The sequence below is a fragment of the Malus sylvestris genome, chromosome 15 (genome assembly GCF_916048215.2).
Source record: "Malus sylvestris chromosome 15, drMalSylv7.2, whole genome shotgun sequence".
Lineage (NCBI taxonomy): Eukaryota > Viridiplantae > Streptophyta > Magnoliopsida > Rosales > Rosaceae > Malus > Malus sylvestris.
The window spans coordinates 20,663,148-20,690,272 of NC_062274.1; the positions used below are offsets into that span (position 1 = coordinate 20,663,148).

The 27,125-nt window shown below is 41.0% G+C and overlaps 2 protein-coding genes and 1 non-coding gene across 3 annotated transcripts; all 3 read right to left on the reverse strand.

The window, feature by feature from the left end:
- Positions 1-468: 468 nt before the first annotated feature.
- Positions 469-539, reverse strand: TRNAG-GCC (transfer RNA glycine (anticodon GCC)). The gene has a single exon. It is a non-coding gene; the product is annotated as a tRNA-Gly (tRNA).
- A 9,866-nt stretch (positions 540-10,405) lies between these two features.
- LOC126602220 (receptor-like protein 53) lies at positions 10,406-12,200 on the reverse strand. The gene has a single exon (XM_050269051.1). The coding sequence runs from the start codon at positions 11,772-11,774 to the stop codon at positions 10,485-10,487; it is 1,290 nt and encodes a 429-aa protein (XP_050125008.1). The 5' UTR covers positions 11,775-12,200; the 3' UTR covers positions 10,406-10,484.
- A 1,327-nt stretch (positions 12,201-13,527) lies between these two features.
- On the reverse strand, positions 13,528-26,284 carry LOC126602219 (uncharacterized). Its single transcript, XM_050269050.1, has 8 exons — positions 25,851-26,284; positions 23,973-25,646; positions 23,702-23,887; positions 23,551-23,605; positions 23,166-23,314; positions 22,996-23,082; positions 14,005-14,133; positions 13,528-13,887 (listed from the first exon to the last, which is right to left on the reverse strand). Exons 1-8 carry the CDS (start codon positions 25,917-25,919, stop codon positions 13,762-13,764), a joined length of 2,475 nt encoding a protein of 824 aa, XP_050125007.1. The 5' UTR covers positions 25,920-26,284; the 3' UTR covers positions 13,528-13,761.
- Positions 26,285-27,125: the final 841 nt, after the last annotated feature.

Here is a 27,125-nt window from a genome sequence, read left to right on the forward strand (position 1 = left end):
AATTTTATGAAAGTGAGCTATTTCCAGACCTTTGGCACTCTATGACATTTTCTTATGGATTGTCGCCATTTGATATCGTGTTACAAAGGTCCTTACATGCTTTTATCCTTTTAGAAAAGCGACCATAAATTTGCTTCTCCCAACCAAAAAACGGGAGGGTTCTGACTAAAAAGTGAAAAGTGAGTTTAAATTTTTAATATCAGGCTATCAGCAGAAGCACTTTTTCTAATATCAGGCTATCAGCAGAAGCACTTTTAAGGCTATTATCTGGTGGTTGGGTGGTACTGGTGGTAGGAATTTAGATGCTTAAGGATGGATGTAATTTGAGATCGATGTAAGCCTAGATATCATGTGTATATAGTAGCACTGTTAATCCAAATTCAGTTATGAATTCGGTTAGGCAATAGGCATGCAGTAAATTGCAAGGAAAAGTAAATAAGAGCTGGAAGGGAAAAAAACATCATAAGATGCACCAGCCGGGAATCGAACCCGGGTCTGTACCGTGGCAGGGTACTATTCTACCACTAGACCACTGGTGCCTGCTTGTCAACTTTTGGACAAATAATTAATTATATACTTACCAAAACGATCCATTTTAAGTAGGCCATGAAGATGTAAATAATTAATTAGAAAAATGTTTAAATTGATACAATTTCAAAACCTTAAGGAGCAATACAAGAAAATTGAAACCTCATGGCCCATTTTAAAAACCACCTCAAACCTTAAGAGTGTAAAATATAGTTAACCCAATTTGTTTTGTGAACCATAGACTTTTTAAATAGCAACTCTCATTCTCCAATTCCAAATAATCAAGAGATGAAATTAATGGGAGGAGTGCAAAAGGTAGAAACAAGAATGTCTCAGTGCCAATGAAAACATGTCATGTGGAAAAAACTTACATGTCTCTATATTATTGACATGGAATGTCACGGTAACAGTGTACTCGTGCCATATAAGTCATTTTTATATGAAAAAGTACGAGCTCGTTACCTTAACCAAACTTGTCTAACCCACAATTACCATTCCAAGTGCATGCTCGTTTGTCAATTATGAAACGCCCCCACTTTGTAAAGGTGATGCATCTTCAAAACCAATGACTACCATTCTGTCTCAGAATCATGGATACACATAAGCCAAGCACAAAGCACCAATCTCCAAACAACAGAACAAGCAGAAAAATCCAACAGCCAATTTTTGTTTTACAAATCTCTTGAATTTTGAATGCTGCTTTGATTTCTTTCCTTAGATTAGAGTAGGTATACATATTGACTATATATATATTTTTTATATTATCAACAAATACCTACTTCACATGGTGCTCCAATTTAGGGCTTGGAGCTTTATCATTAGTCTTTGCTTGAAAATTGAAACCCTAAATTTGTGGAGCATGCGGTGGAAATATAGCCGCTAGGACGTAGGATTGTAGTGTTGCTTCTCAAAGACTCGAACGCAACATGGTCTCAATCAATGTCCCAGGGCTCCCAACTTTCAATGTTAGTTTCATCGTCTCGCTTGTGCTAGCCACACAGTGCCCAAGTCATTGTCTATCCCGTGAGTTGCCGGGATTTGCAAAATTAAATCTGTCCCATGGATTGCTACTCTGCTAAATGAATGTTTCAGAAGAATGTTTGAGTAAAAGATGACTGAAAAGTGAGTTTAACTAGTAGATTGGTGATGTTGTTACATTCCGAGTGTGCAATGACATAAGAATGAAGCCTTCCAAAACTAATGTCTAAACTTTTAAATTCCAACTCTCAAATTCTCAAGCCAGAACTTCTGAAGTGATTACAAGGAGGAAGTGGAGCTCCACACAAGCCAGGGTTATCTGTGAAACCGGAAACAGGAATAATGGCTTTGCAAGGAGGAATATTTCCACTCAAGTTATTGCTTGAAAGAAAAAGTGGAGTAAGTTTTTTGACATCTCCCATTGTGTCCTCATGGATCGGGCCGGTGAACATGTTAGAGATGCAGATCAAGATCCATTAGGAGTGAAAGATTTCTGAATTCAGCTGGGATTGAAGAGTGAAAACCATTGTTTGATAAGTTCAGAAATGAAAGTCTAGTCTTGTTGCCTATCCGATGAGGTAACTTTCCAGTCAAGGAATTGCTTGATAAGTCAAATATGGAGACAGATGATGAAGATACGGAAGCTGCCCTTCAATGCCGGTTTTTTCCAACGAGAGCCGAAAAAGTTTCAATCTTGCAAAAAAGCTTGGTACACTAATCAATCCCAAAGGATTAAATGAAAGGTCTAGAGTGTCTAGTCTTTGTAATTTTGCTAGCTGAGGTGGAATTTGACCAATGAATCGATTTGTCGACAAATCTACTGTTTGTAGGTTATGTAAATTGGAAAAACTTGAAGGAATCTTGCCTGTAAAACGATTGTTGGAGAAGAAAATGTCAGTGAGAATTGCAAGGTGGCCAATGATTGCTGGTAATTTTCCTGAAAGTTTGTTGTTCTCGAAAATGAGCCTTTCTATCTTTGGGAGCTGGCCTAGTGATGCTGGCAAAGCACCTGCGAGCTTGTTTTGGGATAACTGACAAAACAGCAGAGAATTAAGCCCAGAAGTCGAACACGGAATGCTTCCATTGAGCTGATTATGACTGAGATACAGCAGGACTAATTGCGAAACTGCAGCAATGGACTGAGGTAGTCTTCCACTTATCCGATTTCCGGATAGATCAAGATATATCAAGCTCTTAAGCTAGCCAATGGAGACGGGAATACTTCCGGAGATATTGTTTCCATGTAGATCAAACTTTGTTAGCAAAACCAACTTCCCAATTGAAGTTGGAATTGGCCCCGATAGCCTATTTTCGATAGGCCTAATTCCAAAAGGGAGCTCAAAGATCCAAAAACAGATGAAGGGACAACACCAGATATGTAATTGTTACCAATATAGAGCTTCTCCAATTTAAAAAGGTAGCGAAATGTCGTTGGTATCGAGCCAAAGAGATTGTTTGAATCAAGGAAGAGATGAGTGAGGTGAGATAGCTCCCAAATTCTGGTGGTATTGGACGCTTCAAGTCCTTGAGATTACTGAGGTCAAGAAGTTGAAGAAACGGTAAGTTGCCAAGATAAGGTCCCGGACATATACGTGTCAAACAGGAAGTCACTGCCCGAAACAAGCCCCGGGCGTGAGAGGTTGACAACTCTGCCAGAAGGGTTACACGCGACGCCTTCCCAAGCGGAGCAGCAGTCGGAGGAGAGTGACCATGAATGGAGCAGTTTAGAAGGGTCCGAAATGATGTTGTGCTTGAAATGGAGAAGTGCTTGTTTGTCTACTGAATGGCATGCTTTGGAGACAAGGAGTGAGAGGAGTTGTGAGAGAAAGAGGACTAGGGTTTTGTTGTGAACTGAGATCTTCATTTCTGATGGAAATATGGAAATGTTAAAGCTCAAAAATCTTCACGCCTCATGACTCGAGTGTTTGAGTTTATTGAACAATGTATTCTTCAAGCGGCTGCAGCACAAGAATTGTATAATTATTTAAATCCTCACAGTTTTAGCTGTATGCTTATTTGTCTCCTTCAATAAGCAATGTTCTTCATAATTAGTGGGAAGTGACTAGGATTGGATTGGTATTGATCATAAGTGGTAAAGTTTATACATTGAAGATGAAATTTAAGTAGAGTTTGTTTGATGAACTATTTGTACTACGCCTCACATAAAAGAACGAAAATTATCTCTATTCTGATTTTACCCCATATAAAAGTTAATGTAATTAGGCACCTATGCCAAAATTTATCTCTACATCGAAGGGATAAGCTTCATGTGACGATTGACTAGCATTTATTGATTGAATAATATTATAAAAACTATGAATGAATTGTAAGAGAGAATTTATTTTGACCTAAATGTTCAAAACTCGGCCTCGTAAACCTGTATAAACAAACACAAGATCGGATAATGTTGTGCTTGATCTGTTAAGCTTACTTATTAAGCTATGATAGTCTGGCTCATGATAAGTATTGTGGCTTGGACCGTGTTGTATGGATGATCATGATGCTTGTGGAGGCTTTGATAAAAGGAAAAGTGAAAAATGAAGAGTTAATGGTGCATAATTTCATTGTATTGCACCCTTGAAAGGAAAATATATATGTGTGTGTGGGGTGGGGTGAAAAAGAATATAATGAAAGGAAAATTAATGAAAAAAGTTTGAAAATTTTGAGTTTTAATCAAAGAGACAAAAATTTGTTGTAAGTGAATAGTATCAGAAGTAACTTTTTAAAGTAAAAATATCATTTTCATTAAAAAATATACAGTAACGGAAGTGTTTCATTAAAATTTGTTGTAGTGAATGGTACGTAGGAACAGTAGTATAGAGAAGTGATATAATTGATTGAGAGTGGGCCTCTCCAAAGTGGATAATAAACAAATGAAACCACGTGAGTGTTAACGGGGACTTGGATTGTCTGCCCTCTAATTGTGGTGCCCTCCCCGTGCCCTCCTGTTTTTGTGGTCACGGTTAAGCCACGTCAACATTTTATATTACTATTTCTTTTTGTTTTATTATTTTTATAAAAAAATAATATAAAATATTAACGTGGCTTAACCGTGACCACACAAAACAGGAGGGCACGGGGAGGACACCGAAATGGGAGGGCAGACAATCCAAGTCCGTGTTAATGGCCCTTTGTCAGAGAGGCAACTGATTAGATTACCAACGTCATCTACCACCAGACAAGGACTTCCCATCTCATTATTATTACCATTATATAACCAAATATTTCCTCAATTTCCCCACTTTCCGAAACTAAAAATAGAAATAAAACTAGAGTAAATTGTACAAATGGTCCCTCAACTTTAATCAAATTGGAGCAATGGTCCCTCAACTAAAAATCCATTACCATTGGTCCCTCAACTTATCAAAATGTGTAGCTATAGTCCTTTTCATCAATTTTGTCAAAATTTTGTCAACATAAGCTATGTTGGAATGACCATTTATATAATTAGGGTCCCTTAACTCATCAAAGTGTATAATTATGGTTCTTTTCGTCAACTATGTCAAAAAATTTGTCAAAACGAGTTATATTGGAAGGACCATTGCTATAATTGGGTTAAAGTTAAAGGACTATTTCTCCACTTGAATTAAAGTTCAGGGACCAATGGTAATGGATTTTTAGTTGAGGGACCATAGCTGCACGTTTTGATAAGTTGAGGGACCAAAGGTAATGAATTTTTAGTTGAGGGACCATTGCTCCAATTTGATTAAAGTTGAGGGACCATTCGTACAATTTACTCATAAAACTATGAAAGAAGAACTACACTAAAAAAAAAAATGATTGGCTACTTAAAAGATGAGTAGGAACTTCTACTCAAAAGTATTCGTTATCAATTTATAGAATTTTTTGTTTATAATCAGAACCATTCATATTATAAATCACTCTGCAAAAACTGTCTCTTTAAAAAAATCAATTAAAATTAAAGTCATTTAGTCATCGAACTATATAAAAACAAATGAACACAATTGGTAAAAAGATTACAAACCATCCATGTATGCTATAATATATTGACTAAATGACCTTAGTATTAATTCATATATTGCAGAGATGATCTTTACAGTTTTTACAGTGTGATTTGTAGTATGAACGATTTTGATTATAAACACAAAAATCTATGATTCAAACACTAAAAGTTTTGAGTAAGAGTTTATACTTAGAGTAACCAATTATTGTTAAAAAATAAAGGAAATAGTAATAATTTATCATATTTGCACTCTTTATAGTTTAGGTCTTGTTTTTCTGAAAAATTAAACTTTATTACTTTGAAGTTACAAATTATTACACTATCCGCCTTTCTATTACTCGAACAATCAATTTACCGGCTACTCATTTTACATAACATGCAATAAGTAAGAATAATTCTTTAACTTTAATCTTCAACTCTCTATCTATGTTAAGAAGATTGAATTTTTTTCATTAAAAAAAAAAAGAGAGATGCTACAATGGACCCTCTCAAAAATAAGACTATCTATGAATTCTCTGCCTTTCATGTTTTTTGAATAAAATTTTATAATATGAACACAAAAATTAACGTTAAACTGTGAGATAATAGATAATCCATAAAGAATCTCACTTTATCAATGTGACTCCAAGTAAACAAACCAATGAGCCAAGGAAGTGTTGCGTCAAAGTTAACCCGACTAATAGACCAAAGATTCGTAATCTTAGGTAGTAAGACTATCTCCAATCGAAGGGTTCAGAGGGCTAGAGGCCCAAAAATAGCTTGAAAACAGCCCGAAAATCGTCTCCAACCAAGGGTTAGGTCAGAGGGCTTGTGGGCCTCGCGGAATCTGAAAGGGCCAAAGGGCCAACCGGCTGGCCCAATCCAGCCAGCCAGCCAGCCCCGGGCTGGGCCAGAAATTCTAGCATTCTTGTCGGATATAACCGACAAGAATATATTTAATATAAATATATTCCTATTGGTTATATCCGACAGGAATTCTAGGCCAAATTTCAAATGCAACGGCTAGCTGAATTTTTTAATATTTTTTTTTGTTTTTTTTTACAGTTTTAAGTTTTTTTACACTATTTTTTTCCTATAACTTCTATTTTTTTCTATAACTTCATATAACTTCTATTTTACAAAATTTGTTTTATATTTTTTCTAAATTATATTTTTTTTCCTATAACTTCTATTTTACAAAATTTGTTTCATATATTTTTTTAAATTCTATTTTTTTCCTATAACTTCTATTTTACAAAATTTGTTTCATATATTTTTAAAATTCTATTTTTTTCCCTATAACTTCCTAAGCCATTATACAACATTAAATTAAATTAAGTAACATGAAACAACATTAAATAACATTAACCAACATAAAAATTATACAACATAAAACTTAAACGCCGGACCACTTAAGAAATAAACCAACCGTGAATTATCTCTTTTCTCTCTCTCTCGTGAGAGATTTCCTCTCTTTCTGAGAGTTCGTTCTCACCGGTTGTATGATTGTCTCTAATTTTGTCAAAATCCCGAGTCGCCATCCCTAGCTATGGTTGGGGGTAGTGGCAGTCTTTTCCTACTGTCCTTTGTCTCATCTTTTCCTCCTTGATTTTGCTTTCTCCCTCTGCTCTTCACCCCGCTTTGGATTGTCCCTTACACTCCCAAGGAATTCGTCTTCTTCGATCCTCTCAATTTTGATTTGCAATCAAGGTTTACCGCGCTGTGTTGCGGCTTATCGGGAGAGTGTGTAGAGTTCCGGTTTTCACATTGGCTCAGGTGTTCACCACACACCATTGTCCCACTGTTTGCTACCCTTGTTGGCAGCGTTGCTCGGGTTTTGCCACGAGCTTCTTCCCCTTTGGGGTTTGTTTTTTCCTTTGTAGCTGCGATTAAATAGTTGCTTGTTGCAGATTGTTGTGATTGGAGAGGAGTTTGTCGGTAAGAGGCGTGCGGGTTGGCTTCTCGTGTTGGTGTACTGTAGCAGAGGCGGTGGACGCAGAGGTGGTGGAAGCAGATGACTAGGGTTTCTTTTGCTCTTTTGGGCTATTTTCTATTTTACTCTGTTGGCCCGTTTGTGCTTATACTTGGTTCTCTTTGGGTTTTGGTTAGGGTCCACTTTTGCTTTGTATTAATCTTGTAATTGGACCCTCTTGTGTGTACTTTGTTGGCTTTTGCCCTGGAATACTAATTCCAGTTTTCAAAAAAAAAAAAAAAAAAAAACTTAAACGCGTACTCCATGCTATTTTTGGCCTAAAGATGTGCAACAAGATTCTGTTGTAGGTACTTGTTTGTGGCACGGGAACGTATCATTCTATAGCGCCTCATGTACTTATTTATAGAGATACTACCAGTTCTTGGATTGAAAGGCAAATTAGGCCCATCATATATTTTTATATGAGTCATTCTTGACCTATTTGGATCTTTTTGGTCATCATCGGACTCTCCATCAATATACCCATCTCGCTCATCCTCCACTATCATATTGTGTAATATGATGCAAGACATCATGATGGAGTCCAAATTTTCTTGACTCCACCCTTTTGCCGGTTCGCTGATGATCTTCCACTATGCTTGTAGAATACCGAAAGCTCTCTCAATATCTTTCCAGTATGCCTCTTGGTGTAAGGTAAACAACTTTTCCGCGTCATTCCTAGGGTTTGGAATTGCTTGGACAAGTGTCGCCTACTTTGGGTAGATGTCATCTGCCAAGTAATACCCCATATTGTATTAACGGCCGTTGATGTAGTATTCAAGTTGAGGTGCTTTACCTTCCGTCAGGCGATTGAAGAGGGGTGAATGCCCAAGAATTGTAATGCCATTTTGGAATCCAAGGACTCCAAAGAAAGCATGTCATATCCATGTGTCATAGGAGGCAACCACCTCTAACACAACAGTTGGCTTTCTCGACCTTCTGCAGAAGCCTCCTTGCCATCCGGTAGGACAGTTATTCCAATCCTAATGCATGCAGTTTAATGACCCTATCATGTCCAAAAACCCACAGTCTTTAGCTTTGCGAATGAGCCGATTCAGATTTTCTTGTTTGGCTCGTGGAGGTACTCGTCTTTGTAAACCTGAACAATTGTGTCGCATAATTATTCAAGAGTATCAAGGCATGTAAACTAAGACATACCATGGGTTTCATTCATCGAATTAGCTGGGGAGCCATAGGCCATCATTCGGAGTGCAACGGTAACCTTCTGATGAGGTGAGAAACCAGGATGGCTTGTTTTCTCCCGTTTTTGTCGAAAGTATGGATTGACCTGCTGGACATCACGAAGCAAACGCTTGAAGATATGACGCCTCATCTGGAAACGACGTTTGAAATCCTCTTATGTATACACCGAATTGGGGTTTAAGTAGTTGTTCATCAGATTGACATGCGTTATCACTCTGTTTTGTGGTTTGTAAGAGCGACCAACAACAGAGCCACCCCATTGAGGTTGTTCCTCAGTTGGCTGACACGCTGCTGCTCTGTTTTGTTTGTTGCGCCTTACATGAACTTCTTTATCAGACTTTTCATATTCTTGTCTCATTTGCGCTCATTTTTCTTCCAATTTGGAATTAGATGAGGACCCCCAGTTGGAATCCGAAGAGGATCCAAAGTTGGAATTCATTGCAAACTTGAATTAAAAGAGATTGAATTTAAAGTTGAGTGAATTATAGCCCAACATCCACCCTATTTATAGCAAAAAAAAATTCATATCCAACGGCTAGCTAACGTCACTTAGATTTTGGATTTGAATTTAAGTTGTAGTTTTTAAATAATAAATTATATTTGACCCTATAACCCTTTGACCCTTAGTTGAAGATGGAAGCAAATATGACCATGTACTGTTCATTAAGGTATCGTTTGGTACGCAGATGGGACGGGACGGGACGGAACGGAACGAAATGAAGGTTCGTGTTATGTTTGGTATGCATAGGACGGAATGGTTCGGATTTCGTGTTAAATGACTAACTTAGCCTTGTTTGTACACCTTCTTCCCTCCGACCCACCAAATTGTTTCACTTTCTCTCTCCCCAACCTCCCTCTCCAAATCGGGCGACTCTGTCTTAATCCAATGGTCCGGCATCGACTCGCCTTCCCGACTCAACTGGCTCGGCATCTACTCGCAGTTCCTCTCTTCCGCCCCCACATGGAAATCTGGGTCGGGCCTCATTTCCCTCCCTCTGGTCAATCTTCGATTCAACTACTCATTCTGGATTTTCCGCTGGAACGAGTCCGAGGTCGACCCCAACCACCTAGACCAGGACCACAACCCCCTCATCGGCACCGCCCACCTGCTCGCCACCTCAGATAACGAGCTTAGTTCGAATCGGGTCGTGTTCCGGATCAGATCCACCTCGCTTACACGGAGGGAGATGACGAGATGCGGGTCATGTTCGTGACGCCAGACGGTGTCGGAGAAGAAGAGGGTTTGCTATGGTGACGTCGTCGTCGTTGGATGGGTTTGCTGGGATTGGGTTAGCAGTTGGGTTACTGGGTTTGTGGTGGAGGAAGAGGAAGGCTATGGGAGAGACAAGGGTAGAAGAGAGGGAGGTTACGGGAGAGAAAGGGAGGTAGACAATGTAATTATTGAAAAATAAGACGGGTATTGTTGTCCAAAAAAATATAATTTTGTGTCCCACGGGATGGAAAAACCCATTCCAGGGGGGGAGGGGGAACCAAAATCTAACCCATTTTCGTTTCGTGGGACGCGCGTTCCACATAATTTTAGCGCACCAAACGTAGGACGGAATGCGTCCGTCCCACCCTATTCCGTCCCATCCCACGTACCAAACGCACCCTAAAATATTAATTTCTTGAAGGGTTATAGGGCTAAAGCGAACCCTAAAATATTAATTTCTTGAAGGGTTATAGGGCTAAAGCGAACCCTTTGACCAACTTTCGGTTGGAGATGGCTTAAAGTGTCAACTTTCTAAAATAATAGAGACTAAACTGTTACTGAGACTAAATTAGAAGAGTGGAAAATAAAATTAATCCAATATTATGTCATAATCTTACAATAATAATAACGTTAATTCAAGTTCTTATTCATGGGATCATCGGGCCAAAGCTTCTACACTCATGAAACGATTTCTGATCGCCACCTTGACAAAAGAAGAAAACTCTCGGACACCTGTACAGGCAGTTATCCCCCAAACCCACATTCGCCGAACCGGGTTTTAACCGCAGCAGCGGACCCGGTATGGGTCCGAACAAGTAGTTCCCACCCAGCAGGAGCCTCTCGAACGCCGAGACTCCGGGACTGGACACCGCCGCTTTGAATGCGTACTGGGTCGGAATCATACCCGTAAACTTATTGTTCTCCAGCGTCAAAGCCGAGAGCTTCGGCATCGCCGCCATAAACGGCGGCAGCATCCCCCTGAGGTCGTTGTTGCTTAGGTCTAGGGCAATGAGCTCGCTATGGGTGCCCGGAGAAAGAGAAACCGGGGATTGTACGGACGTGAATTGGTTGAAGGAAAGAGTGAGCTGCTGTAGCGACAGGTGGTTGAAGAGGTGGGTAGGGACGGCGCCGCCGAGTTGGTTGTGACTCAGGTCGAGCACTTGCAAAAAGCCCAACTGTTTGATGTTTTTCGGGATGCTTCCTTCTAAGCTGTTGTTTCGCATGGAGATTTGGAGCAGAGATGGCGGAAAATTTATTGGGACGCCACCGGATATGGCGTTGTTGCTGACGTCCAAGTAGTAGAGGTTCTGGAGAGAACCCAATTCGGGAAACTCGCCGCCGAGCAGGTTCCCCTGAAGCTCAAGCCGCTTCAACTGCGCCAGGCCGTGCAAGCTCTGTGGGATTGCGCCGTCGAGGCGGTTGTTGTCGAGGAAAAGCTCCTCGAGGTTCGAAAGCGATCCAATTGAGTCGGGAATAGAGCCGGAGAACGAATTGCCGGAGAGACCGAGTCGACTCAGCCGTGTTAAGTTGGAGAGCGAGTCCGGGATCGATCCGGAGAAAAAGTTGTCGGAGAGGTCGAGCGTTTGTAAATACGAGAAGTTCCAGGATAGGGAGGAGAGCGAGCCGGAGTAACCGGCCTGGTCAAGGGTGAGCTCGGTGAGCCGGCTGGCGGACGAGGAGTTGTCGAGCGGGTCGCAGCGGAAGCCACAGGTGAACCGGTTGCTGAAGAGGTTGTCGCAGGGGTCGAGGGTGAAGTCCCAGGAGCTGACGCACGAGCCGGGAGTCACTGAGTCGGGGTTGAGTGAGTTCTTGAACTCCTTGAGAGCTTCAATGTCGGCCCAGAAAGTCTTGGATTCTGCTAAAAGTTGCAGACTTGCAGCTGAAATTATCAAAATAATCAGGGAGGACAGAGACAAATTGTGTATTTGAACACCCATTTGGTGGTTTTTGTTGAAATTTGATTAGTGGGAGTGGGGGAGTGTGAGTAAAAGTATAGGGGTGGAGTTGCAGAAACAGGGGGAGGAAGGAGAGGTTGATCTGGACCGTTGGTTTGGAAGCAGAAGTGGGAATTTTGATGTGGGGAAGGGAGAAAAGTACTAATGGTGAGGAAAGCGCTTATGCTGGCTTTTCGTATTGGGAATCATACAGAGTTCAGAGATGTTTATATTGGAGTGGCCTCACGGGTCAGTTGTGACATGTGTTGAGAGTAGAGAGAGAGAGAGAGAGAGAGAGAGAGTTGAGACTAGAGAGAGCGAGAGAGATTGGTGCTTGGATTAGAGTGTTGACTGTCGAAGTATATTGTGACGTGTGTTGCTAGGGCTGAAGCAGCTACTGCTACTTGCTAGTGTTGACTGTTGAGCTGTCTTTGGTATTTATGCATGAGAATGACGATCATGGAATGAGTTTAACGTTATCCAATTCAATAATACAATATTATATATAATTTTTTTTTCACGTAGCATTATATGTTTAGATCAAAACGATGTGCAACGGTAAAACCCTTTCTATATAAGTTGCTTTCTTGAGAAGCCATGGATTCATAAAGTTGAAGTAAAAGATAAAGCAAGGGTTCTTGAGTTTTTTAGCACCAACTTATACATCAACAGCCCATACTCATGACAGATTTTTGTTAGATATTCAAGCGTTACTCTACAATTCATATGTCATAGTACAAATACAGAAGATGATTTATTTTTTCACATCCCTCTACTTATATTATGATATGCGAAATACTCGTTTAGATACCGGGCAGTTTGAAAAATTTCTCCATAGTCATCCACCATGTCTACAATTGATACTATTACTATAATGTTTTATTTACAAAAAAATACTTAGCTTCTTCTGTGCAATGAATCGTTCCTCCATGTAATACTTTATATATTAAAGATAGTCTCATGTGGTTGTAAAGAGACATTATTGTGTACATGTCAAACTGTAATTTACAGTTAACAAGGAGTCGAAATTGTGTATTTGAGATAATAAGCAGCTGTGTTGAGATAAATTATAGTATGAGACAATACCCTCTATATGCCAATATGCTTTGGTTGATGCCCTCCTAGCTCTCAATCGAATAGGATCCTTTTCCTTTATTTCTGTATAAGCCACTACAAAATGGCGTCTTTACAAAAGCAAAAGCCGGTTCTTGATTGCAATCACAAAAAAAGACAAATATAAAAACAAAGGTGGGCGGGTGGCCATTTGGTTCAGTTGTTACAGAGAGCCTCTGACGTGGTGGGCGATTACTGATTAGAGTAACCCATCACTAACGTCAAATCGAGTCGTTGTTTAAGCACTTTTATCATAAGTGCTTATTAGATGATCTAACAAACTTGAAAACACAGCAAACTTTTCCCAAAGGCCAACCCATTTCCGTTATGCAGATTCGCGTTTGGTATCTTCCAACTTCCAACCACCACTCGGGAACATTGTTTAGAAATCATACTATGAATTGAGATATACATCAACTGGGTTCATGTCGTAGCAGTCGTATATCGGTGTGGTACAGTAAATGTCGACTGTTAGACTAAAACAAATAACTATAACCCGATCTCCTTTTCGTTGGGAGAGATCACGAGTTCAAATATGATGGACGACAATTGTCGAAAACGAAAGAAATAATAACATGGCCAAAATGGGAAAGATAAAAAGTTGAGATAATTAAAGGAGCTGGTTAGTTACTGTTAGCAATGGTTAGACTATAAACTGATATTTATTTTTATTTTGTACTACAATTTTTCGTCGTTCGGGCTGAAGAACTAACTACTTTAAAAAAATTTAACTATGTAAAATAAAAAATGCCTATACATTCTATAATCAGGCAGGGTGAGGATGCTCCTATTTAATAATAATCAAGTATAACTGACCAAGGACAGTCCATTCGAAAAGAATTGGAACAGGAAGGGCACCTTTCATATCATTTTCCACCTATGGACCTCCCTCGGGCGACCGTTCCAACTTGGTGTACTTATCCTCGCCTTTTTGGCCGATTCTTCCCAGATACTGACTCACAGATTTGTGATTCGTCTCAAAAATAAAATACATTTCCCTAATCTGCAGATTGTCATTAACAATGAATTAGTTGGGGTGAATAGTAAATTAGGAGGAGCAAGCACGACTGAGGGAAAAGCCGAAACAAGAATGGTAGAGCAGAAATAGAAACCTATTTACCTCAATCAAATTACTTGAACTAAGACTAACAAGTTGCCCGGTAGCAACTTCTTCCCCATTCAAATAAATTGAACTCTTGCCGAGATTCTTCAAATAGAAAGAACCGTCTCCTTCCATCTTTATAAGAGCCTAGAGATAATTAACAATAGACATTAAAAATCTTAGCCAAAATTTCTTGAAATGAATTTAATAACAGAAAAACAAGCGATTAACAATTCCTCCTTCTACCCTGCTGCAAAGTCAAATTTATACAGACAATGACCAAAGTCATGTTTCCGGGTTGGACGTTAAAAGCTAACATCGATAAGATAAAGAAGGTTTATCTCATCCCTTTGTAATCCATAAACAGTTTTTCACACTCCCTTTGCACTCCTTATTTCTTATGCGCTCTGGTTCTCCTTTTGTTTATTCAATTACCCAAAGAACAAAAATTAGAAGGAGGAGCATGAACGAATAAAGTGGGTGTTTGGAAATCGCCACCCTTATTTATCATCCCCCGCACAATTTAATGTATCAGTTGTTGAAAAAAACTCCGCCTATGTCTTACATGGCCGGTCCCAAGCCCGGATAAAGGAGGAGGGGGAGGGCGTCAGGTAGTCGACAGCCGGCACTCCATGATCACGTCGAATCCTTATGAAAATGAATCCAGAACAAAATCGCGCTAAAGCTAGGGCGTCACCCGTAAGTGGCGCGCTGTGTGGCCCGAGCACAGTGATAAGTGAGCAAGGGTCGCTGTATCTCCATCGGCACCCGGATGCAGTGTTAAATGAGCAAGGGGGCCATAGAAACTTCTTTTCGAACGACTCCACTCAAAGTTGTTTGGGAGCATATGCTCCTATCAACTTTACCCGGGACACACAAAAGAAGTACTTTGATCCTATTAGACGGGGGAGGGTGAAGAAGCTAGGACAGAAGGGTAGAGTTCAAGAGAGCAAAATGCGTTTAGGAACGTGGAATATAGGAACCTTAACGGGAAAATCTATGGAAGTAGTGGAAGTTATGGTGAGGAGAAGGATAAATATTATGTGCCTACAAGAAACTAAGTGGGTTGGTAGTAAGGCAAAGGATCTAGAAAACTCAGGGTTTAAACTTTGGTATTCGGGCACAAATAGAACGAGAAACGGTGTTGGCATCATCGTGGACAAGACCTTGGTACAAGATGTTGTAGATGTCAAGAGGGTAGGAGATAGAATCATGGCAATCAAGATTGTAATAGGACAAGAACTTATCAATGTGATTAGTGCGTACGCACCTCAAGTAGGTTTGGATACGAGTTCGAAGGAGAAATTTTGGGAAGATCTTGGAGACTTGGTGCAAGGAATTGCTCAGACGGAGAAGTTATTTATAGGAGGAGATTTAAATGGACACGTGGGCAGGGAGACAGGCAACTATGGAGGTTTTCATGGTGGCCATGGTTTTGGGGAGAGAAACGAGGATGGGGAAGCTATCTTGGATTTTGCAATGGCATATGATCTCTTCTTAGCCAACACTTTCTTTAAGAAGAGAGAAGAACATGTGATCACCTACAAGAGTGGGTCGTCAAAAACACAAATAGATTTTCTTCTAATGAGGAAAGGGGATCGTATAACTTGTAAGGATTGCAAAGTTATACCAGGAGAGAGCGTGGCTAATCAACATCGCTTGTTGGTGATGGATGTACATATCAAAAGAGTAAGACAAAAGAACAAGACTTGGAAGTGCCCAAGAACTAGATGGTGGAATCTAAAAGAAGAAAAACAAGCCATTTTCAAAGAGAAGGTAATCACCCAATGTGTGTGGGATAGAGAGGGGGAAGCTAGCCAAATGTGGGATTCCATGGCTAGTTGTATCCGAAAAGTAGCAAAAGAGGTATTAGGAGAGTCCAAGGGCTTTGCCCCACACCAAAAGGAATCTTGGTGGTGGAATGAGGAGGTACAAACAAAGGTGAAGGCTAAGAAGGAATGTTGTAAAGCCTTATACAAGGAGAGGACCGATGAAAATGGTGAAAGGTATAGAAAAGCGAAGCAAGAGGCGAAGAAAGCTGTCAGAGAAGCTAAGTTAGCGGCTTACGACGATATGTATAAACGACTAGATACCAAAGAAGGAGAGTTGGATATCTATAAACTAGCTAGAGCAAGGGAAAAGAAGACAAGGGACCTAAACCAAGTGAGGTGCATCAAGGATGAGGATGGAAAGGTTCTTGCTACAGAGAACGCGGTTAAAGACAGATGGAGAGGTTATTTTCATAATCTTTTCAATGAAGGACATGAAAGGAGTGCTTCTTTAGGAGAGTTGAGTAACTCAGAAGAGTGTAGAAACTACTCCTTTTATCGTCGAATCCGGAAGGAAGAAGTGGTTGTAGCTTTGAAGAAGATGAAGCATAGAAAAGCAATAGGCCCAGACGATATACCAATCGAAGTGTGGAAAGTTTTGGGAGAGACAGGTATAACATGGCTCACTGACCTTTTCAATAGGATTTTGAAAACGAAGAAGATGCCAAATGAGTGGCGAACGAGCACTTTGGTGCCTATCTACAAGAATAAGGGCGACGTACAAAATTGCATGAACTATAGGGGTATTAAGCTAATGAGTCATACAATGAAGCTCTGGGAGAGAGTCATTGAGCATAGATTGAGGCAAGAGACACGGGTTTCGGACAACCAATTCGGGTTCATGCCAGGGCGCTCAACCATGGAGGCAATCTATCTCTTACGAAGATTGATGGAAAGATATAGAGATGGGAAAAAGGATTTACACATGGTCTTTATAGATTTGGAAAAAGCGTATGATAGGGTCCCAAGAGACATTCTTTGGAGGATTTTAGAGAAGAAAGGAGTACGAGTAGCATATATCCAAGCTATAAAGGATATGTATGAAGGAGCAAAGACCGCCGTAAGAACTCATGAAGGACAAACCGAAAGCTTTCCCATAACTGTAGGATTACATCAAGGCTCATCCTTAAGTCCTTACCTTTTTGCGTTGGTAATGGATGAGTTAACAGGACATATTCAAGATGATATTCCTTGGTGTATGCTTTTCGCAGACGATATAGTGTTGATAGATGAAACTCAGGAAGGGGTAAATGCAAAGCTTAACCTTTGGAGAGAAGTGTTGGAATCTAAAGGTCTTCGCCTCAGCCGATCAAAGACAGAATATATGGAGTGCAAGTTCAGTGCAAATGGAGGCCAAAACGAGTTAGGGGTGAGGATCGGAGATCAAGAAATACCAAAGAGCGACCGTTTTCGTTACCTAGGATCTATCTTGCAAAAGAACGGAGAATTAGATGGAGATCTCAACCATAGAATACAAGCTGGATGGATGAAGTGGAAGAGTGCATCCGGCGTGTTGTGTGACCGCCGTATGCCACTGAAGCTCAAGGGAAAATTTTATAGGACGGCAATAAGGCCGGCAATGCTGTATGGCACAGAATGTTGGGCGGTGAAACATCAACACGTACACAAAATGGGTGTAGCGGAGATGAGGATGCTTCGTTGGATGTGTGGGCACACGAGAAAGGATAAGATTAGGAATGAGGATATCCGGGGTAAAGTAGGAGTAGCCGAAATTGAAGGAAAGATGAGAGAAAATCGGTTACGGTGGTTTGGACATGTGCAAAGAAGGCCTACTGACGCTCCGATTAGAAGATGCGACTATGGGACAGAGGTTCAGGGCCGAAGGGGTAGAGGAAGACCTAGGAAAACTTTGGAAGAGACTCTAAGAAAAGACTTAGAGTACTTGGATCTAACGAAGGACATGACACAGGATCGAGCACAATGGCGTTCTAAGATTCATATAGCCGATCCCACTCAGTGACTTGGATTTTCCAAGTCTCCAACCAAGAAGTTTTCCTCACTCGGGAAATTAAGGGAACACTACCCCAACCTACATGCTCCACTCAGAAAGCTTCAACATACAAGCTTCAACAAAAGAAAATTCAAAGAACTTAGCGAAGAAGGCTTTGGTGTATTTAACACAATACGTTGAAATGAAGGAAAGCTTATTTATTGATATCCCCGATAAGCTACAAATATGTACATATACATGAGTCAAAATAAACACACAAGAGGGAGCCTTCACAAAGGTTGCTTAGGAGAAGTCTCAGCAGTCGGTAGAGCCCCAGAAAGAGAAGGCACCGGAGGGGGATCATTTGGAGCCTCAGTACTGGACAGAACCCTAGAAGGAGGAGGCATCAGAGGTTGATCATTTGGAGCTTCATTACGCGGTACAGCCCCAGAAGACGAAGGCAATAAATGCCTTTGGAACAAACCCACAAATCTCTGATGATCAAGTAAAACCTGACCATCAGTTTCCTTCATCTGGTCAAGCTTCCTCTTCATGTTTGTAGCATAGTCATGTGCGAGCCGGTGCAACTGTTTATTCTCATGCTTGAGCCCTCTAATCTCCTGTTTGAGACTCATCACTTCAGCCGCCAATGATTCAACTTGGCGGGTTCGAGCAAATAGGCGTTGTGCCATATTAGACACAGAACCTGCACACTGAACACTGAGAGCCAGCGAATCCTTAACAGCTAACTCATCAGACCGTTTGGAAAGTAGTCTGTTATCTTTGGGAGTGAGAAGGTTCCTGGCCACCACCGCAGCGGTCATATCATTCTTCATCACGGAATCCCCAACGGTAAGAGGACCAGTTGGGGAGACGAAGGATGGGCGCCATATGTTGTCTGGAGAAGGCGGGGCTGCCTCTTCAACAAGGTTCAAGTCAAAACGACGGTCGGAGGGGCCAGACATTTTCAAAGGTGTTGAAGAGAGAAGAGGTCGGACAAATCAAGATCTTAGAAGTGCAAGAATGAAGCTTCTACTAGTGGAGATTCAAGTGTGCTTTGGAACTTAATGCCAGCCCCTATAAAAATCTGCACTCGACGGAGCTTCAGAAATCAAAGAGGCGCCTGCTCAGAAATCGAAGAGGCGTTTGCTTTCTCAAAAGTTGGGCTGCTTAGAGATCACGAGGGTTGATCTCAGAAATCGAAGAGCCGTTTGCTTTCTCAAAAGTTGGGCTGCTCAAAGACCACGAAGGCCGATCTCAGAAATCGAAGAGGTGCTCGCTTTCTCAAAAGCTGGGCTCCCTAGAGACCACGAGGGCCGATCTCAGAAATCGAAGAGGCACCTACTTTTCCAGCCTTGTCAGCACCTGTCACACGCACACTCAGCTTTGCGGAAATTATGGGCATTCTGTCAAAGACTTCTGGGGAAGTAGAAAACACATGAATCTTACTGTTCAATCACCCACTTCCCACACGCAACAATAGCTCATGGGTACCACAGATAACTTTGCCAAAGTTCTCTGCCAAAGTTGAGCACGTGAAGCTTGCAGCTCCCACTACATCGCTCTGACCAAGAAGGGTAAAAGAATAGCAAAGAAACAGCACTAACAAAGTTTAGACCCATAAATTTTGAAGGTCTAGCTACCATATTATTACCCACAGGGGTAAAGGAACAGTACCACTGTTGGATAATTGGAAAGTCCATGTATGTCAACCTCTGTGCTTCGTGGCAAGGTAGACTAGCAAACATGCCCAACCTTTACTCACATTCGAGAAAACACTCCCAATAAGATTGCTTGCTCCAAAATCGAAGAGGTACCGTCCTCCGAATCTAAAGAGCCAGACTCCCAACATGACTACTTTCTTAAAAATCGAAGAGAGGGTAAAGGAACAGTACCATTGCTGGATAATTGGAAAGTCCCTGTGTGTCAACCTCTGTGCTTCGTGGCAAGGTAGACTAGCAAACATGCCCAACCTTTACTCACATTCGAGAAAACACTCCCAACAAGATTGCTTGCTCCAAAATCGAAGAGGCACCGCCCTCCGAATCTCGAGAGCCACTCTCCCAACATGATTACTTTCTCAAAAATCAAAGAGACACTGCTCCCCGAATCTCGAGAGCCAGACCCCCAGCATGATTGCTTTCTCAAAAATCGGTGAGGCACCGTTCTCCGAATCAATCGAAGAGGCGCTCGCTTTCTCAAAAGCTGGGCTGCTCAGAGACCACGAGGGCCGATCTCAGAAATCAAAGAGGCACCTACTTTTCTAGCCTTGTCAGCACCTGTCACACGCACACTCAGCTTTGCAGAAATTATGGGCATTCTGTCGAAGACTTCTGGTGAAGTAGAAAGCACATGAATCTTACTGTTCAATCACCCACTTCCCACACGCAACAATAACTCATGGGTACCACAGATCACTTTGCCAAAGTTCTCTGCCAAAGTTGAGCACGTGAAGCTTGCAGCTCCCACTACATCGCTCTGACCAAGAAAGGTAAAAGAATAGCAAAGAAACAGCACTAACAAAGTTTAGACACATAAATTTTGAAGGTCTAGCTACCATATTATTACCCACAAGGGTAAAGGAACAGTACCACTGCTGGATAATTGGAAAGTCCCTGTGTGTCAACCTCTGTGCTTCGTGGCAAGGTAGACTAGCAAACATGCCCAACCTTTACTCACATTCGAGAAAACAGTCCCAACAAGATTGCTTGCTCCAAAATCGAAGAGGCACCGTCCTTCGAATCTCGAGAGCCAGACTCCCAACATGACTACTTTCTCAAAATCGAAGAGAGGGTAAAGGAACAGTACCATTGCTGGATAATTGGAAAGTCCCTATGTGTCAACCTTTGTGCTTCGTGGCAAGGTAGACTAGCAAACATGTCCAACCTTTACTCACATTCGAGACAACACTCCCAACAAGATTGCTTGCTCCAAAATCGAAGAGGCACCGCCCTCCGAATCTCGAGAGCCAGACTCCCAACATGATTACTTCCTCAAAAATCCGAATCTCGAGAGTCAGACCCCCAACATGATTGCTTTCTCAAAAATCGAAGAGGCATCGTTCTCCGAATCTCGAGAGCCAGATACCACAGACCACTTTTTCAAAGTGCTCTGACAGAGTTAAAACATGTGAAACTGGCAGCTCCCACTACCGTGCTATGACCAAGCAGGGTAAAGGAATAGCATTACTACTTGTTGTTAGGGAGACTCCTATATATGTCGACCTCCATCCCCAACGGACAGGCAGACCTGCAAAAATGCTCAACCCTTCATCATATCTGAGAGGGCACTCCCAACAAAGCCTTTCGAAATATTCAGCTTTCTTTCCCCCCGATAATACCTCTGCAAACAAGCTATACTAGAGCAAGAATATCCCATATCATCAGGGTTAAAAGCAAGAGTATCCCATATCATGCTTTTTCCCTGTTTTTTCTCTTGGCCTTGTTTTTACCTGCAAGACAAGGAGAAAGAGAGCAATCAGTCAGCACTTGGAATCAAGCTTCCAGCCAGGAACTGACTGCCTGGAACCCCTTACCTGATTACTTACCTGGCATTGCTCTCGAGTACTCATCTTCAACATCTTATGTTTCCAGGGAAGATTCCGCATCTGCTTGAGGAACAGATAGGGCAAGTGCGAAGGATACAAGGAAGCATGTGGAGACAAGCGTAACAGCACATGTGCCGATACATCCATTACTATGTCAAAAGCAAAAGTATCCCATATCAGCAGGGTGGAACGTACTCTAGATTTGATGGACTTGTTTTGACCCTCAAATTCTTCAGTCGGCCTTATACTCTGGAGGAAACCAGAAAACCCTCCAGCTCAGTTCAAGAATAAGCCTGTGGAAAGTTACTTCTTCAAAAGCAAAAGTATCTCATATCATCTCTTCTCATTTTTCTTCTCTTTATCCTTCATGCTGCTGCAAGATGGGGAGAAGGTGAACAATCAGTCGGAGCTCTGATTGCTTACCTTGTCTGTCACCTCTTTCAGCAGACCCCCTAGCTCGGCGACTTGGGGGACTCCTACTACATGGTTTGTATCGCGCTTGACCAAGCCTGAAACTACAAGTAAGCTTCAAGTGAAATTGATACATTACCTTGTGCATCTCCACCAGTTAAAGATACCACCCCTGGATGGAGGAAGAGTACTTCCAGAGAAGATGCCACATCTACCTATGAGACAGATAAGGCAAGTCAAGACGACACCACACTCCGATACTTAGAAGTTTCGTGATTACGAGATCATTCTCCCACAATATTTCCTAATGTCATTTGTACTAAATCATTCACTCGTACTCACTAAAGAAGAGCTTGAACCTATGTACTTGTGTAAACCCTTCACAATTAATGAGAACTCTTCTATTCCGTGGACGTAGCCAATCTGGGTGAACCACGTACATCTTGTGTTTGCTTTCCTATCTCTATCCATTTATATACTTATCCACACTAATGACCGGAGCAATCTAGCGAAGATCACAAAAAGCGACCGTTTTCGTTACCTATGATCTATCTTGCAAGAGAACGGAGAATTAGATGGAGATCTCAACCATAGAATACGAGCTGGATGGAAAGAGTGCATCCGGCGTGTTGTGTGACCGTCGTAGGCCACTGAAGCTCAAGGGAAAATTTTATAGGACGGCAATAAGGCCAGCGATGTTGTATGGCAGAGAATGTTGGGTGGTGAAGCATCAACACGTACACAAAATGGGTGTAGCGGAGATGAGGATGCTTCGTGGGATGTGTGGGCACACGAGAAAGGATAAGATTGGGAATGAGGATATCCGAGGTACAGTAGGAGTAGCCGAAATTGTAGGAAAGATGAGAGAAAATCGGCTCTGGTGATTTGGACATGTGCAAAGAAGGCCGACTGACGCTCCGGTTCGAAGATGTGACTACGGGACAGAGGTTCAGGGCCGAAGGGGTAGAGGAAGACCTAGGAAAACTTTGGAAGAGACTCTAAGAAAAGACTTAGAGTACTTGGATCTAACGGAGGACATGACACAAAACCGAGCGCAATGGCGTTCTAGGATTCATATAGCCGACCCCACTTAGTGGGAAAAGGCTTTGTTGTTGTTGTTGTTGTTGTTGTAGTTGTTGAAAAACTCAAGAACTAATTAATATGACACCTTAATCCCATCCTACAAGTTGAGCCAAATATTATATCAAAGAGCAAGTAAGGGACAAAAAATTCCTGGAAACAATCATTTAGGAAGGAAAAATAAGTCCCACCTGCCGCCGAGATATTTTGTTATGTAGCCCTTCCTTTCCCAAGTCAATATCAACTTCATTATCTTCTGTTGATCTGCCAATTATTACCTACATAGTAGGAAGAAGTTTCAACAGGTCTGCATAGGAGTTGCATGAATCTGAATCGAAACTTTAAAATCCAAAAAACATACCTCAGTTTTCTTAATGTACTTCTTTATATGGTTACCATACAATACAGCGAGTGCACCTTTAGATGCAAGGGTTCTTTGCATAGAGGATTGTGCGCATTGTTCAAACCTTATGATGTTCCTTTTAGAATCCTCATTTTGATACTCTAAGACTGCAAATACCACAGAACAAATTGAAAAAAAAAGACACACACAAACTGTATCGACCATAATGCCAGACATTCTTCGATTGTCACATATAAGGCTGAACTCTTTTCTCACATTTGGCAGATGGTTTATAATGGAAGGCAGCTATTGTAAACTTTTTAACACTTATTACACATCTAATCTTTTAAATGTACACATTTAAATAATTTCTGAAAAAAAAAAAAGAGCTCAGAGGAGTTACCTTCACTGCTGATGTATGAATCCTGATCCAGTGGACATAAATCCATATCAAGTATCTGAAAATAGCATAAGTTAGAGAGGTAGATCCTAGAAATGAACTAAGTAGAAGATTACAGAAAAACTTGCAAATCAACAAAACTATTAATGCTTGCCATCGCTTCGAGATCAGAAAAACAAGGAATGTCAGCATCGTCATCATCAACATCATCATCAGATTCTTCCTCAGATTCTTCACGATCTAGTGCTGATGGGTTGGCTTCTGGTTCTGGGAGAGTCGTAGAACCTGGCTCTGCGAATAAGGGTGCAAGTTCTGCAATTGTAAATGGAGCTTCTAATCCCTGTTCACAACAATCAGCTTTAGTAATAGATATTTACAAGGGCAACCAAGAAATTTATGAAGGGACTGCAGTAAAATATAATAACCTCTTCTTTGAACACTCGATTGGTGATAGACTTAGCTGGTGCATGTGCTGATCTGCTTTGGCTTTGGTCGGCAATGACAGTTTTATCATGTTTGGAGATTGAAGCTACACAGTTACTATCACCAAATGGAGCTTTAACTCCAAAAGAACCAAGTGCATGATTGGGGCTGTTTTCTGTACTTGTGTCGTATACTACCATCCGGGGAACCTTAAAAGGTCGTGCGGGATCTTCTTCTTTCCTTTGTTGATCGTAATTCCTTTTTCCAGTAGAGGAAGCCAACTCATGAGCTCCTTTTAAGGCTGGTTGCACCACAGCATGAACAGTTGCAGCAGATGGGAATATATCATCATTGCATGGGATTTCAGGGTCCTCAGTATTCAATGTGCAAATCATCTCTTCATGATTATGTTCAGGAGTAAGAGGATGTGGCACTGACGTAGATGCTGTCATATTGGCTTCAGAACAAGAGATAACATGCTGATCATCTTGGTCAGAGTGAGACGGTTCAGCAGCAACATCCATCTTGGCAGCCTGCACATTGTCTGTAACAGCCTGGAATGGATCTGAAACCAACTTTGGGGGCTGACAAAAGTTGGGTACATCATTTTCATGAACATCTTTGGTCTCGCTCAACAGAATCGGATTCAGGTTTTCAGAAGAGGACTTATCTATTGACTCCTTGCCATTTACATCCATGAAGGCAAGCTCATTTTCATTCGCAAGGTACATATCTGCATCATCACCTCCGGAAATCATGATAGACCTATTCAGTTCATCATTTATCATTTCCTCTGAATGGACAACTTCATATTGAGATGAACCAATGTTATCCACATCCATATCATCAGTACCTGCCAATGTCTTTTGGGCACCCTCACCATTAACCCCCATGCTGACATCCATTGGCATTTCAGGTGCCGGTACATCCTCAATCGTTTTCCAAAGAGGCTCATCTATCAATGCATGAGATGGCCCTATATCTTCCGCATCTAAGGCATTCCCAAAATCAATTCCATCATCTCGGTGAGTAGGCAGATCATGACAAGCATTATCGTGGCAAAAAGCATTCTCTCCTAACCCGTTACTTGGCAATAATGAAACCTGTTCAACAAATCCATTCGAGCACCCTTCCCCCACAACTCCCTCTACCCCATGATTTCCAATTGAAACACACTCTCCACCTCCCTCCACCCCATGATTTCCAATAGAAACACACTCTCCACCACGAAATGCATTAGTGGCATTGCCGTTATCCACATCACAGTCCAAAAACACGGGCTGATTATGATCTCCAACCCCAAAATTTTCCTCTAAAGCCTTGCCATTATCAACATCCGGCCCGAAAAGAAAATTACGATCGAAAAACTCCTTCTGATAAGAATCGGGATCAACGGAATTAACAGCGCACAGTTTCCTATTTATCTTCCGCATAGCATAGTAATGCTTTCGTATGCTATTGGATTTTCGATTCAAACCCCTAGAACGAGTGAATCTACTAGCCTTGGACGCTGAGTTGGAATTGCAACCTTCCAATTCCACCAACCGAGCCGACGCCTCCGCCGAGACATCGGCGTCATAGAGGAGCGAGTACCACCGATCCCGCAACTCTCCGATCGTGAATTTGCGCGAAAATCGCACCGCGCCTCTGGCAAGTGCTTCCAGAGAAGCACCTGTCTGTAATCGTTAAAAGCACCCAACAGATTTTCAACTATCAATTCTAACAATCACTCCATAAAAATAAGTAAATTATAAAAATTATAAAACCAGACGCAATGCACAGGAGGATGATAGCTTTAAATGGCAGTAACGGCAATAACTGAAAAGTTCAAGGGCTGAAAAGGAAATTGAGTAAATTTGGAGAAAATTGCAGAGGATTACCTCCATGGCGTCCTTCAAGCGGAGGTCGTCTTCCGGGATCCACGGAAGAGCCGAAGCAACTGCTTCCATGTCAATTCGTTCCGAAATTCAAATTCAAATTTAAGTTCCAAAATTTTCAAAATTTGTGGGAGATCTCTGCTAATTCGAAGCTCTGAGAGTTGTAAAGTTTCTGACAGTGGTGGTGGAGTTGCAGAGAGTGGCGAGTTACTGGGTTCGACCGAGTCGGGCGAGTGGGAAGGGCGCCAGCAGTGAAAAGGTACCGACTGAGTTGTCTGACTTTGCAAACACGCGCGTAACTGTTTATGTACTCGCTCGCTCGCTCGCTCGCTGGTTCGCTGAGTTAATCTGCGCGATTCGCGTTTTGAGATTTGATTTGGCTTGCGTTTTGGGCAGTCTGGTATTGCCCTTTTTTTTTCAAACATTGCTATTGTTGTTTTGTGAGCATGATCAGTTTTGGAATAAATTTGTTAAATATTTAGTAAAATATATTTGTTTTATATAACTGCTATAATTATAGACCAAAAAAGACATTGATTTTAATTTTATTTTTTTCTCTACCTCTATATATAAAGTGAGAACAAGTCTAAAAAAATGGATTAATCGTTGAATTCGTTTCAATTGAAATATTTAATCCTTTATAAATATTAGAAAGGGCAGAAACCCCATCTCCGCAAACATGAATAGATATATCTTTATTTTACAATTATTCACAATTTTTTTTATCTTCATCACCAGCCACTACGAAGGATTTGTCTTTAATGAAATTATTCTATTTTTAGAGTTAGTTTTTTTTTTTATAATTTAAATTGAATGTAAAACTACGATTTTTGGCTTTGGAATTGAACTATTTTCTTATAACTGAGAAGACCTTTCACTTTAATAGGAAGGAAGCTTAATCGAAATGAAATGAATCAATTTTTTTTTTTATTTATTTATTTTTTATGATTGGTATAAACATCAACAATTTTGAATTGGATTAGTTTCTCCTCAACAAATAAGTGCTTAGGCCAAAAAAAATCCTACCTAGCGGAAAATCATTAGGTACATGTTAAACACCTATAACTCGATTTTTTACTACCACACAAAGAAAATACTTTATTAGATCCAAAATAGATCGCTCAAAATTGACGCATTCATCATATAACTACCTAAAAATATGTTGAATCATTTGAAACACCAAGAGATAAAATAGTAATTAACAACATTTTGAATTCAAAACTTAATTTAAATTAGAAACATAAAATTAGTTACAAAAGTTGATTATTTTTATTTGAA

Bases quoted from the DNA above. Each gene is read 5' to 3' on its own strand.
- LOC126602220 (XM_050269051.1), bottom strand. From the start codon at position 11,774: ATGGGTGTTCAAATACACAATTTGTCTCTGTCCTCCCTGATTATTTTG.
- LOC126602219 (XM_050269050.1), bottom strand. From the start codon at position 25,919: ATGGAAGCAGTTGCTTCGGCTCTTCCGTGGATCCCGGAAGACGACCTC. The intron at 23,315-23,550 runs GTAACTCCTCTG...TGGTATTTGCAG, and splicing joins TTCATACATCAGCAGTGAAG to TCTTAGAGTATCAAAATGAG. The intron at 23,083-23,165 runs GTATGTTTTTTG...CCTACTATGTAG, and splicing joins AGTACATTAAGAAAACTGAG to GTAATAATTGGCAGATCAAC.